Source organism: Chrysemys picta, chromosome 6 (assembly GCF_011386835.1).
Source record: "Chrysemys picta bellii isolate R12L10 chromosome 6, ASM1138683v2, whole genome shotgun sequence".
Lineage (NCBI taxonomy): Eukaryota > Metazoa > Chordata > Testudines > Emydidae > Chrysemys > Chrysemys picta.
In genome coordinates, this window is record NC_088796.1 from 128,167,591 (window position 1) to 128,185,263 (window position 17,673).

A 17,673-nucleotide genomic window follows, 5' to 3' on the forward strand; every position below is an offset into this window, starting at 1 on the left:
TCTGATCTGGGCCACTTCACTGGGAATAGTCCCTTAGAATATGTGCTAACTACTCGTGATAAACGAGTAGTTAGCTGTGGCGCTCTGAGTTCCCTTCCCAGGCCTGAGGAAGAGCTCTGTGTAGCTTGTCTCTCTCACCAACAGAAGCTGGTCCAGGATATTACCTCCCCCACCTTGTCTCTCGCCTATCCTGAGACCGATACAGCTAAGCCTTGACGTGATTCCCACCCAGACGTTTATTGGCAGGCCCCAATGAGCCCCATTGCTGCCAAGAAGCATGAGCTAGGAGAACCAGGAGCACTTACTCTACACATGGCCTGCAGCCAGGAGGACATGGTGGGCCAGGATTGGTTTCTATCCACCTTGGCCACAGCATGCAGCTACAATGAGGGAGTCCAGCCCAGTGAGCTGTGCTTCCAGGCAGCAGCACAGATGGGGCCAGTGCCCTCTCCAGATGCCCCGGGACCCGTATGGTTGGGAAACAGTGTTGCCTCTGAGCAGTCTCCAGGCTGCACTCCGGCCTCTCCTGAGGCCGCAACCCTCCTCCCAGCTGAGGGCAGCATGTGGGGCAAGCACTATGAGGGGGAGATTTTCTCCTCCTGTGGGCTCAGCCATGGGAAGAGAGCAGTGCAATCCTGGGCTAGATTCAGCCAGCTTTTGAGTATGTTACACATGTCACGGCACTGATATGTGCCGGGGAAGGAAGGGGACTGGCTGCTCCTTGTGCCTGCAGTCACCTCCGCTAAGAGGGCATGCCATCAACTGGAGAGAGGCCATTGCCAGGGCAGCTGAGGGATTCACTGATTTCATGAATCCATTGCTAGTGGGACCCCTATGGAACTCCAAGCACAATTGATACCCCAAAACACCAACCCCTTTGGGGTGCTGCCCTATCCTTAGAATGCCACCTACCCCCTCCTGAGCAGTGAGTCCCCCTAGGGCACAAAGGCCTCCAGGGGCGCAGAGAAGTTCAACTGGCAGCTCCCAGAGCCAGCACATGGTTTGCATATTGGATAGAGTGTGTGTGTTTGTATAGAAATGTTAGTGCTGCACGTCGTCCTGGATATTACAGGCCATGCTAAGCTCTCCCATGTGAACTTTATGAGAGCAAACACTTAACACTCCAGGCTTTGCATTCTGCAGCCGTTGTGATCTGTGTAACCTGCTTCTCTTGACATAATTTAAATGGAGTATGGCATGAGAGGCAGGTAAATGAAATACTGCAGAAGGGAAGAGAGAGACAGTGCTTGGCTCTTCACAGCAATGCAGGTCACAAAGACTTCCTACTCCCTAGCAGTGGCCCATCACAACTGTAGTCTCTGCACCCAAGGGGGTGGGTGGGAAGGGTCAGGTCACAAGCCTGTTTCCCCAACGCCAGCCTGCAGAATGGCACAGGTAGAGCTGGGAGAACCAGCTGTGAATGTTCTGAACCACAATCCATGCTTATTCAAGCCAGTGCTCTGATTTTTTTCTTCACATTTATAATGGTGAGCACTCCACACACTATTTCCGTGGCTATGAATTAATTATATTTAATCCAGGCAATTTTAATAGTAATCCAAATTAATTCTCTTTTGCAAATAATGAAAAAAAACCAACAATTTGTATAGTTCATATTTTGTAAAGAACTTTAGGAAATTCCAAATTATACTGAATTAAATCAAATTTAGCTTCATTTTAATAATTCAGCCAGTTCAAGAAATGTTTCACCTCCTGCAAAACATTAGTCTCATGAACAAGGACTACTCATTTCAAGGGTTGGTAAGATCAGGCTCTAATCCTTATATTTACTGCACCGGCGTGAAAACGGTGCCTATTGTCAGTGCTTCTGCCCTTGCATAGTTTGGATTTATTATTGGATCGATTGAACCCATTTTGTAAAGTTGAGTATCTTGTAAACTCTTTCTCAAGTGTCTAAATACCTATTGCAGGCAATTAAGTGCTGATTTAGGCACCTAAATATGGATTTAGTCACTCAATTTTACTTGGAAAACTGAGCTCAATATTGCTTATTTTGTTGCAGAATTTAAGTGGCTATATTATCTTCTTGTCTTTTTTTAAAGACCGTCTATTAACCACTTTGCTTAATTAATTCAGTGGGCGTTTCCAAAGCCCAGCCACACCAAAAGATCATAACTAATGCGAATGTAACAAGTGTTCAAAGCCATTTGGCAGAAAAGTCCAGTATGGCGACTTCAAGGCTAATGCATATGAAGTCTGGAGATTTAAAGTATCCTATGTTAATTAACATTCTAGCGAGTTAATCACAACTAGGATGTCAACAAAGGTTATTGTTATAGCTGTATGATCCCTTCTAAAGCATAAAGAAATTGGTTAGAAATTGAAGGAGGGGGGAAAAAAGGTTTTAATCTCTCAGGCTCTAAAATCTGCAGGCTAAAAGGAATGATTGGTTCATACCCATAAATTCAATCCCAAGATGCTCTGCCAATGCAGAAAGTTGACAAAAAAGAAAGAAAAGGGAAAAAGTTTCAGAAAAGAGCAATACACCGCACTCCAAAACAAATTACACATGAATATTACAGCTGTTCTGTGTCTGCACACTGAAACAGGACGAGTGGCGTGTGGTTAATGGGGCAGTGCTCAGGTAAGCGTCTGTAAGCTCGCGTGTCAATAACACGAGGTGTTACACCCCAGAATGGGAAGATGGCATTTGCACTGGCACAATGCAGTGAACACAGCAGTTAACCCTTAACGATCTTACTGAGAGGTAATGGAAACGTGGCTAGCGGCTGACGCTTGAAATAGTTTATTTTTAATAACTGACAATTATAGTCTATGGAGTCCTTACATCCAGCTGAATTACCCCTGCCGGAGACAGGATTTAGGGGGTGCTTACCCCTGGTTTCTGAAAACGGTGATTCTGGTGGGAGACGCTACCATTCTTGTTATTTAGGGGCAACTTCATCCTGGCCATTACTGTTTTGTTTGATGGGAACAGATATCTGCAGCAGAACGGGCCCTCGTCAGCTTCTCAGATGCCTTGAATCAGCACAGCTCCAGTGACGGCAATGGCGTTCCACACCCATTTACGCTAGCTGAGGATCTGACCCATTGTTCTTAGGCCATGCAGCCCCTGCGGAATCTTCCCTTGATGGCTGGCCATGCGTCCAAAGGAAAAACCCAGTCTTGCAGCAGGATGTTTGTGTGTGGGGGTGGGGGAGCTGTCACTCTGATAAAATCAATGGTCTAATCTGGCATTCCACAGCCAGCACCAGTGGGGAATGCAGATTTTCCCATGGCTGCATATTCTGGGAGACCCATGTAATTTCCATGCGTGGAGGAGATTGTTTTCTTCTGGATAGAGCCCACCTCCCTTTGTAGAACTAAAAAATGCTGGATAAAATCCTAGCTCCATTGACATCAATGGCAAAATTCTAATTGACTTCAATGGGTTCACGACTTCACTACTCTGTGCTTTGGCTAACTGGGCTGCATAACAAAGTTATCCATCCAAATCCAACAAATATAGATTTATCTTCCCATTGGGTGACACTTAAACCAGATTAGCTTTCGCTTCCTATGTTTTTGTTTATTATGAAATTTAGAACCTGACCCTAATTTTCTACGGAAGTAGATATTTAATTAGCTTACCCAGGTGGGGGAGAGTGAAGTGCACAATTCTTTCCTTGCCTATCAGTAACATTTTAAGGGTTAACTAAATTGGAATCCATCCAGATTTCTTTCTTAGGAGCCGGTACTACATGCCTAGGTGAACACTGCTAACAATACACATTAGTTGCATAGAAAGCTTGGTTGAATCTTCAATAAAATTAGTGACATGCTCATGCATATATATTACCGTATTTATGTTATTTTTTAAGTAAGACTGCTAGTCTGGCTCTAATTTAATTTGAATAGAAGTCATTCATATCATGCAGCTTCTTTTTCAAATAATTCAGCGGAAATTGGTCCTTAAAAGAGGAACATACTCTGACCATAAGTTCTAAAAAGAAACCATGCTGAGGAAACATGCAGCACTCATTCTGATCCTAGACGGCATAAGACTCTAATTTATCTTTGCTATTCGGAGCTCTAGTCTCTTGTTTTGATTAAAAGAAAGCAGAGCACCCCAAAACTTTTCATGTAATAAAGCATTTATTACATTGTATCCATTCCCATTTCATGTTGGGTAGCCGTGTTAGTCTGAATCTGTAAAAAGCAACAGAGGGTCCTGTGGCACCTTTGAGACTAACAGAAGTACTGGGAGCATAAGCTTTCGTGGGTAAGAACCTCACTTCTTCAGATGCAAGTCTCTTGCATCTGAAGAAGTGAGGTTCTTACCCACGAAAGCTTATGCTCCCAATACTTCTGTTAGTCTCAAAGGTGCCACAGGACCCTCTGTTGCATTTCATGTTGTTGTCTCATATTCGCCATATGCAATATGCTTCCTGTAGAATTTCTGCCCATGTGTTTTAAAAAGAAACACAAAGATTATTTTAAATAATTAAGTACCATTGTGGATGTGATTTCATGTTGGGCAAACTTTAAAACGCATTGTTTAAGGGTAAAATTTTCAAAAGTGACTTAGGAGGGTAAAACTCATTTTCAAAAGTGACTTAGGGTCAGATTATTATAGGTATTTAAGTGTCTAGCTCCCATGGATTTTAATGGGAGTTAGGTGCCTAAATACCTTTAAAAATCTGGGCCATAGGCACTTAGTAGCCTCGGTCCCATTGAATCTCAATGGGACTTAAACTCCTAAATTGCTTTTGAAAATGTATGTTCTTAAGGCATTTTTGAAAATGTTACCCCAAGTCTAATTTAAACTTGAGAAGACCATAAATGTTCATTTTTGAGTGATCCTCCCCATCATATAAACGACATATCGTTTTATACTCTCCAGAGCACTGGTTAGGCAATTTAGATTGAAAAAAAAAAATGCGGCCTTTGACTTTAATCTTGGGATGAGAAGGATAAAATTTTCAAATGCGCCTAAATCACTTAGGAGCCTGAGTACCATGGAATGTCTATAGGACTTAGGCGCCTACATAACCTAACCACTTTTGAAAATTTTACCTGGAAACGTCTAAGACATCTGTAGCCAGGGATCTATTTTGGAATTTTGTATGAGCTTAGAGTAAATCTGCCAACTGTAAATTTCAAAACCTAAAATATAATTTATGTGTAAAAACTGAAACGTGAGGGAGTTACTGTACAGCAATCAGCAATTCCAGTGAGAGCTGGAGCTGTCACTAGAGTATGTCAGAACTTAATCAAACCTTGCCCATCATCCCCTGTAATTTATTGGCCAGACAAATCTCAAGGTTACATGACAGAAGAGTCTCATAATTTTCACGATAAATTATTCAACCATGAAAAAAAATGATCACCAAGCCTGGTAAGGCTAAAATTGACCAAATTTAATAAATGATGTGAATTGCAGGTCTTGCCTTCAGGAAGACAGGTTTCTTTCCCACATTTAGTCCCTTCTGCCACTCTAATGCATTTTATGTGAGTGTGTGTATATGTACACATACACACAAATCATATATACCCCCCCACGCAGACGTACTGTACAATCTACTGAGAGACTCACAATTAAACTGACAGCCTGGCATGGGGTCCTCAGGCCACCAGGGACAGGATAAAAGGAGAAGATGCTTACCTGTGCTTATGCTTTAGAGCTACCTGTTCCATGCTGACCGAGCACTGTGGATGTAACCTGAATCCCTGGGGAAAATATGTACACTAGTTCTGCACATGTTCCCCTCAGACCTTCTCCTGACCTCCAGAAATGAACCCCCTCCCCACCTGGCACGGCAGAAGAAGAGAGTAGATTGTATTTGGGTTTTGCCGCTAGAGACTCAATTAAAGGATGCTGTAGGGACCCCCGGATTTTTCACAGGTTCATAGATTCCAAGTCCAGAAGGGACCAATGTGATCATCTACTCTGATCTCCTGGCCACAGAACTTCTCCAAACTAATCCCTAGAGCAGATCTTTTAGAAAAAACAGCCAGTCTCTGCTTGAACCAGATCTGGGAGATAGTACACATGCAACAGTCATTAACGGTCAGTTTTATAACAAATTGTACATCTTATTCCCCTTCCCTCACAATGGTAGGAAATTTTGCCCACTTGCAATCCTGATGGTAAATATTGCAATACAGGAAACCTGTCAATTGTCATGTCGCAGTGCAAGGCCCTTTAACTACGATAGAACATATTCATGAAGCTGGAAGCAAATGACCTTGCCAATCTCCATGGTGTAAAATGCTTCTACAATGTTTTCCCCTCTACTTAAAGGAAGGAAAAACTATTTATATGGGGGAAGTTGCCTTAACTAAGATACCTATGAAAAATACTTCTCTTTTCAGCGCAGTATGAGGAGTACAATATTCTTACAGAGATATATTTTTCTTTGAACACCTGCATATGCTGGGTCAAATCCAGGGCTCCTTACCTACACAACCTCTCATTGGGGTATGCGGTGTACACTTAGGATGGGATTTTCAAAAGCACTCAGCATTGGCTTCGCTCTGCTCCCACTGACTGCCGAACTCCCACTGACTGCAGTAGCAGCAGAACGAGGCCAATGCTTTTAAATATCCCACCCTTTAAGCTGAATATTAACGACAGAAAAATGACATTAGGATTTTAATAGCTAATCCAAGGGTCTTTGTATGGAGCCACGTTGAACCATCCGCTTCAAAGCTAACGTGCCTCTTGAAATCAATGAGGCGTTCTGCATGAAACTGGATGGTGCAATCTAGCTCCCATTTTTTTTTCTTTTTCTATTGGTGCTTGCTTTGTTTAACATCTGATTTGCTCTATGAGCATACCTGACTAAACTTAATTAAATCAATTGCTCAGTGTGTGGGGTACAGCATAAGCTCTTGCCTTTCAGCCCCAGATATAATGTTAGAATGATTCTTCGGATCAGGCAAAGTTCTCTTTTTAATTGTATGGCTTGACCTATGCTGGGCTGTAAAACAAAAGTCATAGAAATGCTTCTTTATTGATTTTTCTGGTTACATTGAAATGTGCTCTCCCTGGACTCCTTCCAGAAGTGTCATTTTAAGATTTGTAGCATCTTAAGAAATGCCACTTTGTGCTTCAGATCTATAGAAAATGCTAGAATAAAATAGAATAGGCTGGATTTTCAAAGTAGTCCAAGGTAGGTAGATAGGTGCTCTACACCCACTGAATTTCAATGGGGTTGTCAAAAATACCTCAGTGATTTAAAGACAGGTGTTCCATTGACTTCTAAAAGGCTTGTGCTCCTCAGTCCCTCGGAGTATGTCTGCACAGCAAAAAAGCCCCACAACAGTGAGTCTCAGAGTCCGGGTGAATTAACTTGGGGTCGTGCTGTGGGGGCTAAAAATTGCAGTGTAGATGTTTGGGCTCAGGGCTCAGAGACCCTCCCCCATTGCCGGATTTCAGAGCTCTAGCCCGAGTGGGAAGTAAACATTGCTGTTTTCAGCTCTGGAGCACAAGACCCACAAGCCCGAGTCAGTTGACCTGGGCTCTGAGACTCGCGGCCTCTGGTTTTTTTTTTGCAGTGTAGACGTACCATATCCATAGGTGCCTAATCCCCCCAGGGAGTTTTGAGGATCTGGATGTTAGGTGCTTTTGAAAATCATGGCCTGGGCACCCAAAGACTTGTTTAAAAATCCCAAGCGTAGGTAGAAAAATTAAAAACAAATGAGAAAAAACCCTAAATATATAGTTTTCTGGGTGGAAAAAATGAATTTATGGTTCATGTCTGAGTTTCCATTTGAATTAATTTGGGAAAAGTGTGATTTAGCTTTTACACTACTTTTATTTAAATAAATGTTCTAACACTTGTTAAAAGCACAGAACATTTGGCTTTCAAAATAATAAATTCATATTCATAATTACAAATCTGATACTCAGGTAACAAAAGCACTGCACAGCCTAGAAAGGTATTTTAGCTTTTTGGTTGATACATATAAGAGGCATTTTAAAAATAACTCACACTAATAAACCTTTAAAAACGTAGTATAAAATAAATACTAGAATGCTATGCAGTCGAATCGCCTGCCATTGTCCTGGGGATTTGCCGGGGTAACTCCCATGATAGACAATATGAATGATGTATGTACATTCTTTGTTCACTGATGTAAGAGAAGACCTATGTCTCTATTAGGGCTCCAAAATGTCCAGTGTGTGCTAACAGCTTTTTAGCCTATGTACTAATGGAAATCTAAACTGAGCAATCATGCAGTCTCTGAAATCTTTCAGTGCTAGTGAGTGATCCATCAAAAATAGTTCATATAGAACTGCCTTTACATCATAATGCAGTGGGACGCCAGCAAAAATTAATTATGAATAGTGAATGTGCATTAAAAATGTAAACCCCAGGCAATTTCCCTCTATTTTACATCTGACTTGGTTATATCTGAAGGCACAAAATAAATATGCAACATACTTTGCACTTTCTCACTATTAAATAATAATTAATAGTTAACAAGACCCTCCAAGAGGAAGCTTATGAAACTATGTCTCTAAGGCCCCAACCTACAGTGTCCAAAGGAGACATTTCTTCAGCCATTTAATCGGGCTCTGAAATATTTGATCTTTTCCACCTGTCCCCCATAAATAAGAAATGTCAAGCAGCATCATTTATGTCCCCTTCCCCGCTTCTCTTTCTTCATGTAATTTTCTTCCTACTGAAATGTAAAATGTTGGATAATAAAAGGAAAAAAGCCCTCACTCCAGTTCGAGTGTGTTCATTTGATACACCTGGAGCACGTAAACGGCCTTTACCTTTTATTTTCCAAGGCAATTTATGTATATCCCTTTTATTTGGAAGGTTACGATCTTTATAAAGATTTGATAACGCGATTGCTGTTTTAGGGCTGGGATTGATTTCTTTTAGCAAATAAAAAGTGAGACTTTTAAATGTATCTTTGTACTTCTTGTCAGCCACAACTCCGTAGGACATCATTCAATATTCATTCCAGAATGCTCCTAAGTCTCAAATGCCCAAACATCAATGCCAACAAATCCAACAGAGTACTGCAATTGCTTTTGTTATCATTGTCATGCAACAGGCAGAGCCAATCAATATTAGGCCTAAGGCAATAAATCTAGTTACAGGTAAAAAAAAAAAAAAATCTGAGGAGAGATGCAGCGACAAAAGCAGCACTGACTGAGCATGCTCCTACGGAGGCAGAGACAGAAAGGAAGTGGACGTACTGTAGAAGCTGGCCATTACGTAGTTTTGGCAGCGATCACCAGTAAATTCATTTGGGCACCTGAGAGGAAAAACAAAAAAATGGTAGAGAAAACAGAGAAAAGAGGAGAGGTGAATATACACAAAGAAAGAAGCTCCTTCAGTGTGAACTGATTTGACTTGGTGAGTTCACCTTCAGAAACTGAATCTTGGTTTAGCGTGTCAAAATGGCTCAAGATGTTGAGAGCAGCCCACTTGCTTTGCAGAAGCCCCAAACCAATCCAGATCACAGTATATTTCAGGATGCAAGAAATTCACCATTCCAAATTTCCAAATCGCTTTTGTAAAGTAGTGTTCGCAAGGCAGCTAGGAAATGAAATCTGTACAACATTCATCTCAGTCTCCATATTCCTTTCGGGTAACAATTTACAGCATTTCACCAACCAAGAAAGTTGGCAGAGTGAAACAACAACAACAAAATTCTGCAGAGGATGAAAAGGATCCAGTTAAAAAAAAAAGTCACACAAACTAGTAACATTTTTGATGCTGATAATGCCATGGTGTACAGATTAAAGATTAAGAGAATCAAGCTATAATCAGAATCAAAGGATGCCAATTCCAGCTGAACTGTGAAAACACCAAGTAATAGTGATTGTGTTGCTGTAGTTGGAGAGAAAGCAAAGTTCAGATTATTTTAACATACTTTCTGGGTTTTGGATTTTCATGGGCAGAGTGAGAGTACATCTTGCTCCAGTGAATCCAGGTTGGCACCTAAAGGGCAAAAATGTGATAAGCAATAGAACACCAAAACCACTGAACTATCAGACTGGTAATTGCTTTCCTATGGAACTTCGAGAGTCTCTACATGACTTCAGGGCCGTAGGGGGCAGAAACTAATGAAAGAAAAAATGTGTCCTCGGAGAAGTATCATTGTATAAAATTAAAAAAAAAATATTAGAGAAAATCTGTGGAGTTTTTAAAGAAGTCAGCTCTAGTACAAAGGGACTGCTCATTGTTCATTCCTGAGACACTGATTAGGGAGCCATACCAAATTCTTCCAATTAATGACATGGTGTTGGACAAGAATTTTACACCCTTGCCTTCAACAATCATGTATATTGCAGGACCTATGGAAATTCTATGGACTTTGGTATTTCTTTAATAGTTTTTCTTCAAGTTCATGCTTTTATTTATTATTTTTTTTAAACCCAGCTTTGTTCAAGGCAGCAGTTATGGTTAAACGTATCTGAGAAATGGAAAAGAGGTAGACCAAAAAACGACAAGCAGGGGGGTAGATATAAGTAGCCTCCTCTCATCTCTTCAGGCACATGGCGCACACATCAGAATGCTTGGAAAAATGCAATATGAATTCCACTTTGGTTGAACGAGGAACTTTTCTCCTGTGTTGTCCATGACCACCTTTCTGCAGCCGCAGACAGCTTTTCCTTCTTCCTCATTCTCCTTGACCTCAATGCAGCTTTTGACACTGTGCGGGACTTCATTGTGTAAGGCCGGCATAGCTACACAGGCTTCTCTGGTTTCCTTAGAACATGATTCTGGTGGTCCTCCTATGGAGTCCCACAGGGTTAAATTCCTGGCCATCTGCTTTTCTCCTACCTACCCACTCCATTCTCAGTGCTCTATTCATTTATCTCCCTTTTACCTTCATGCTAAATCAAGTTATGTTGACACATTTAAATTAAGTTCTATGTATGCTTTCTTCTGTTTGGTTCTAAAGCACTTCATGAGCTTGCGCCAGCCTGCTTCTCAGACCTGGTCTCTCTCTCTCTCTCCCTCTAATGCTGGCCTCCCAGTTGTATCTTTTTGCAGTCTGAATTCAAGAGCATTCTGATCTGCAGCTGCATTCATCTAGAACAGTCTTCCTCTACCTCTTCAACCCCTATCAGATTTTCAGTTGCACTGAAATCTCATTTCTCACTTGCCAAGCTTTTTAAAGTTCTCTCAACCTCTAGCGTTAAGTAACAATAAGGATATTAACACACTGCATTTACATATTAGTTGTATTTTTTAACCTTGTAAAGTGTTTTGGAATTTCATACAGAACATACTATACAAAATAAGCAGTGTTAAATACAAATGGATGCATCTTTGTCCAGATGCATTGCACAAGATTTATTTTCTTTCAATACAGGTACATTTTGGGTGTCTGAAGAGGTTTTTTCTAAACTGATTGCTGTAGAGATGAATCTGTTTATCAAAGGAACAGATTTTAAGCTTTTCAAAGCAAGGATCCTGTCTTCTGATGTGTTTGTATAGCCCTAGCACATTAAGACCCTGATCCCAACAGGGATCTTTGAGCACTACCATAGATAAATACAGTAAAGAATGAAATAATAAGGACAGAGGAAGGTTATGTCACTGGGCAGGGAAGAAGGTTGAATTTGGATTTGTATTAGCAAACTGGAAGAAACAAAACTGCAATAGATGTTTTATCCTGTTAATTTAATTCTTATTTTACACTAGGCTTATACTGTTAAGTACCCATCCTCGTAGTAGTAGTAATGATACCTTGCTCTTCTACAGCGCTTTTCATCACTAAAGCTAAGACGAAGGGCCGCATGATGTTCATGCCGTCTCTGGATTCCCATCTCCTGACTCAGGCCAAACTTCAAATGACGTCTATGAGCGTTTTGCTGATTAAAAGTCTCAGGATCAGGCCCACAAATATGGGGTCCGCTTGCTCCTTATTCTGTTCCTGTTGTCAGCAATGGGTGCGGCTGCATTGGTGTTGGCAATATTTTACGCGCTAGTGCAGACGGCACTAAATCATTTCCAGTCTGCTCTGGGCCAGGCTTCTTGACACAGTGCTGAAAACAGTTTAGCTGTGTTTATACTGACACTTAAACTGTTGTCAACACCAGTGCAGTTGCCAACCATTGCAAACAAGGGATAAAGACTGACCCGGTGTAGACAGGGGGTCGGATGACAATTTCCACTTCTGATTATTTGTGAATGCGAAAGGCATTTTATTGCAGACAACCAAAATTCAGTGCAGATTACAATTCTGCTTGTCAAACTGTCTCCTCTGGATTATACATGTATGAACAGGCAATATTTGAAAGCACCTTCTTATACTGTAATTTCTACAACACTGTCTCTAGTCATCACTCTCTTTTTTTGGTTACCCATATAGCATTTTCAGTTCTTTCCTTTTCTATATATGGGCAGTGTCCACTATCAGGGTATGTCTATACTTACCTCTGGGTTCGGCAGTAAGCAATCGATCTTCTGGGATCGATTTATCGCGTCTTGTCTAGACGCGATAAATCGATCCCGGAAGTGCTTGCCGTTGACGCCGGTACTCCTGCTCCGCGAGAGGAGTACGCGGAGTCGACGGGGGAGCCTGCCTGCCGCATGTGGACCCGCGGTAAGTACCTTGTAGTTCGAAGTAAGATACTTCGACTTCAGCTACGTTATTTACGTAGCTGAAGTTGCGTATCTTAGTTCGAACTGGGGGTTAGTGTGGACCAGCCCTCAGTTACACCAGTGTAAATCAGAATAAGGCCAACGAGGATAAGAGCTGCTCTGGATTTATACTGGTATAATTGAGAAATTACTCTGGGCCTGTATCTTCTCTACTGGCTAATTAGAGGCAATACAAACTATTTATTAAATAGATGGCTTAAATCATCAGGACCACAGTTCTTTCTTTGATCAGATAAAAGAATAATGTCAAGAAGTTTTTCTAATCCCTGATGATTTCTGTGTTTAGTGGTTTTTAATTTTGTAAAAAGACTAGTCTCCATGTTTTGACTAACTGTACGTATTAATAGAGAAGATTAAGAACAAGTCCTTTTACTATAAGCAAATATGTAGTACAGTTAGGTAGCACTGGAATATTTTATCATCATTTACGTGAATCACTGTAAGAACTGTGCCTTTAACTGCTTAGTTGAGAATTGTGAACACTATCTTGCCTCTTGACCCACTCAGACTTGGCAAACCTTTCAGTTAGCACTGTAAAAAGCTTCCCTTTCCCCCCCCTCAATTAACAGTTTTCTGGATCATCACATGAATTAATTCCTACTCTACGCATTCCATTTCCAAACAAGGATATAGAAAATTATAAAAATAAGAAATTCATTCTTTTGCTGTTAAGCAAGGTTAAGTCATGTCTATCTGCTAGAAAGAAGCACTGTTTTCAACCGCCGAAGCTATAGCATAAAATCACTTTTAGGGAAGAACAGCAGCAAAGGCAACACAAATTGTGTGGTGTGTTACTAAGGAAATATCAAATTAGCATAATCAAAAATGGGTTATGGAAAGACTGTTCAAAACAGGGCTTGCAAAAACATGAAGAATACTATATGGAGTCTTCTCCAAATAAGAGAGAGCTGCTAACCACTCTCCTTTTCACAACATTGTCAAAATATACCTCTACCCCAATATAACACGACCCGATATAACACGAATTCGGATATAACGCGGTAAAGCAGCGCTCCAGGGGGCGGGGCTGTGCACTCCGGCGGATCAAAGCAAGTTCAATACAACGCGGTTTCACCTATAACGCGTTAAGATTTTTTGGCTCCCGAGGACAGCGTTATATCGGGGTAGAGGTGTACCACATGGTCTGGCACTATTAGACTTTGGGTAAAATTTTCAAAAGCCTAAAGCGTGGGCTACACGTAAAAATTATATTGCCTTAGCTACATTGCTCAGGGCTGTGAAAAATGTTGCGTCCTGTGCCACATAGTTAGGTTGAACTAACGTCCGTTATGGGGAAGGTTAGGTCAGCGGAAGAATTCTTCCATCACCCTAGCTACTGCCTCTTGGAGAGGTGGATTAACTACAGCGATGGCAAAAGCTGTTTCATCAATGAAGGAAGCATCCACAGCAAGGCGCTATAGCCGCACAGCTGCAGCCCTGTCGCTGTGATACTGTAGTATAAACGTGAGTCCCATTTTCAGAAGTGATATCGGCACTTAGAAGCCTAAGTTTATGTCTGCACTGCGGTCAGAGGTGTGACTGCCGCTCGCAGACATACCAGCCCAGCTTTACTCTAGCTAGCATGCTAAAAATAGGAGCGAAGACCTGGCGGCACAGCTTCGGCATGGGCTGTACAAGGCTGCCTGGGACCGTAGGTGTCTACTCACGTTGCTAGCCCACGCCAGGGTCTGTGCCAGCCTGTCTTCACTGCTATATTTAGCCAGACTACCCAGATGAAAGCCAGTGTGGGTATGCCTACTCCAGCTGCAATCACGTCTCCGACTGCAGAGTAGGCATACCCTAAGTCTGACTGAAAGGAAACGGGTACGTCTATCCTGGAATAAAAGACCCATGACATGGACGTGGCTGGCTCAGGCTCACGGGGCTCGGGCTGTGGGGCTAAAAATTGCTGTGTAGATATTTGGGCTCAGGCTGGAGCCTGGGCTCTGGGACTCTTTCCCTTTGTGGAGTCCCAAGCCCTTAGCCTGAGCCCCGCGAACTCAAACCAGGTGGCCCTGGCCAGCCATGGGTGTTCAATTGCTGTGTAGACATATCCAGTGAGGTGTAGGCTTCTGAGGTCCAGCTACTCAAAGGTGTGTAGGCATCTAGCTCCCATGGGAGTTATGCACCTAAATATCTCTGAAGACCTGGGCCCAAGTGCCTAAATCACTTTTCAAAATGACTCCTTTCTCATTTAGGCACTTTAAAAAGTTTTACCCAATGTCTCTAAAAATCCCTCCAAACCCTCTTTTTTAGACTGAGATTATTCTATTTAGTCCAGGATTGTAATTAGATTACACAAAAGAGAAATGTATACAACACTGTACCACTGTAGATGTTTCTCTACACAACATTTCAGGCACAGTTCATTGTAGATATGTACACATCTCAGAAATAAATCCAGGTAACTAGCAAACATCTCTAAAACAATCATTTTGCTCAAAATTTATACTAGTATCAGTGAAAGCAAAATGTGACACAGTGTTAATTATTACACCTTCAGTTTTTTGGAAATCACTTTTGATTGCACAACTTCTGACTTTAGCAATAGGAGACAGATTCACAGGGGCTTACATGACCAGAGACATGGCCTGGAAAATTCCATGGTGGTTGTGCATTGGAGTCACGTTTTTCGATTTGTGATAAAAACAATTTAGAACAATGAGACTCATGCTTTAAATATTTTGTTTTTGCTCTTCACAGATGGAGCATATGGAAAATGTGAACTTGCTACCAAGGCAGAAACATGAAGAGCAAGTACCATCTTTCAAGTTTTCTGATTCCATGGGCACATTCTGGAAAAAGATTTGTTATCACAGTAGAAGGAAGCAATGTGTCCTTGACAGATATTTGTTTTAACAAACACTTTAAAATAGACATCCATATCTTTAACCATGCAAGAAAATAATGCTATTTTGTTTCTTCCAATTTGCAGTATGTACCCAATAAAACACAATTCAGATTCTCATGTGTCTGTATCGCAGAGACATTTGTCTTGTTTTGTTACAGTATGAACAGCTTCAGTGCTGGTAAATATCAAAGTGACATAGCAGAAGCATTGCAAACTAATTGTGAGCTTAGCTCTCCTTTATAGTGAGGTCCCTTTCCACCGCTTTAGTATAAATAAGAATCAAGCCCTGTGATTTTACATTGTAATGACTTCTCCAGGTATTTCTTGTGCTACCCAGAAAAGTGCCCTGCACAAACTTTGGGGAGTTATTTTTGTTTTCATTCTGATTCTAGATTTAATAATTATTTCTTTTCTACATGGAAAAAAAATCATTTAAGAGGGCCTGGGACATTTAACATAAAATAAAATTACAGTAATAAAGAGCAAACACTATCAGATCTGGCAATTTAAAAAAAATGTCCTGAGATACAGTGAAAAAGAGGCGACTCTAAATTCAACAGCGCAATACCAGTTAATAGTAAAAATGTTATGCACACAGCAAATGTGTTATGCGCACAGCCATTGGGCGGCTATGAAATGTTCTGAACGAGGTACGAGGAGGAAATGAAGAAGTGGAAGCAAAGGAGCTGGTTTCTGGTAGGTTCCCAGGGGTGTAGTTATTAAAATTGGGTCATCTTGCACTGCTTGGTTATGATGATCATGTAATTTTAGTACAATTGTCCAAAAACAAAGTTGGTACTTTTACATTAACGAAAATGGTTATAAACAGCCATAGAATAAATAGTCATGGTTCCAGCAGCCGGGGAATTTGTGAAAAAACAAATCTTGATAATTGCAGGTAAGATCCATAGAAATTGAAGTGAACAGAAGGTGTTTCACTAGAGTGCAGCCGGTATTTCCTGGAAGCAATTCCTATCTTCTCCTTTCCATGTGCAAGCAAGGTGTCTCTCCACCCTCACTTTACATGATGTTGCAGAAGAGCAATTATTGGGTTTTGATTTTTAGCCTTTATAAGACTGAAAATTCATGTGATTACACCCGATTGTGTATCTTATTGACTAGCTTCTGCTGCCTCTCTTGAAAATGCCAATATTCTTACAGAGAAAAGTTCCCTTAGGGTTCAATTCTGCAGGATACTGAATGCCATGTGTTGAAGTCAGTGAGAGTTTAGAGCACTCAGTTGCATCCAGCAATGGTCTGTTATCAGCACCACTACAGCTCGGAAGGTGCCTGTTGTACAATGTGCTATAGCAAGATGCAAAGCTTCAACCATACTGGATCTTCTGCAGAATAATGGGCTGATGTATGCTATGATTTGGGTTTGTTTGTGATAGCGAAACTAGGCCGTGATTCAAGAAGGGTGCTCAGGCACGCACTTCAAGGCTAAGCATGTGCTTGAGTGAATTCCTGAATACGGATCAACGTCAGCACATTCTTAAGTGCTTTCCCGAATCAAGGCACTGCATCTAAAACACTGACCTCCACTGATAAGTTCAGGTGGCAATCTACATTGCTTATTACAAAATAATGCATTTAACAAAGTAATAACTCCTGTTATTAATTTGACCTCATTAGACACGGTGACTCTGTAGTCACCTAACTTCAAAACAAAACATCTTCTGGCAGCACTAAGTTTTCTAAATAATATTTTAATTGATCTTTAATAAGTCATTTATTTTACTACAACATGTTAATAAAAATGAACTACTGAATGTGCTATATCTGACAGTTATTCCACAATGTATCTTTTCATTATCTGGGGGTATATTTAACCGGTGATATCTGTCCTCTAAGATCTAACAGCCAAGATTTCAAATAATAGTTATCTCAGGGTATCCAAATGCCAGCTGGGCACATAGCTCTGTCTGTATTATGAAACCATCTGTGGAGTTTTAATAACTATTGTGTGAGCTATCTATAGATTTGGCTTCATTGCAACGGTGAGTACACTTGAGTTATTCCACTAGTCTAGACTAGCCTCTCAAGTGAGACCAACCACACTATGAAACAACACTCCAGCTACCCAGAGTGATGGGATTAGCAGCACAGTGACTGGATTAGCACTTGATGAGTTGTTGTCACTTGAGCTATTGCATCTCCACTGCATAATTAGCTCAAGGGTGTCAAGCGGCTTCTCTGCTCTGGGCCAGAACTAGC

The 17,673-nt window shown here is 41.1% G+C and overlaps 1 protein-coding gene across 23 annotated transcripts in view; it reads right to left on the minus strand.

Moving 5' to 3' along the window:
* Positions 1-17,673, minus strand: part of NRG1 (neuregulin 1) — a 733,358-nt gene that overhangs the window by 20,753 nt on the left and 694,932 nt on the right. For 10 of the 23 annotated variants that reach the window (XM_008172650.4, XM_008172647.4, XM_042859157.2 and 7 more), the window contains 2 exons: positions 9,182-9,240; positions 2,419-2,442 (listed from right to left, as the gene is read on the minus strand). The exons of 5 other annotated variants lie outside the window; for them this stretch is intronic. In XM_008172650.4, coding sequence (XP_008170872.2) covers positions 2,419-2,442; positions 9,182-9,240 — 83 coding nt within the window. Of the gene's footprint in view, positions 1-2,418; positions 2,443-9,181; positions 9,241-9,861; positions 9,930-17,673 lie in introns of all 23 variants that reach the window. 8 more of the 23 variants (XM_065549824.1, XM_065549823.1, XM_042859159.2 and 5 more) reach the window with 4 other exon arrangements.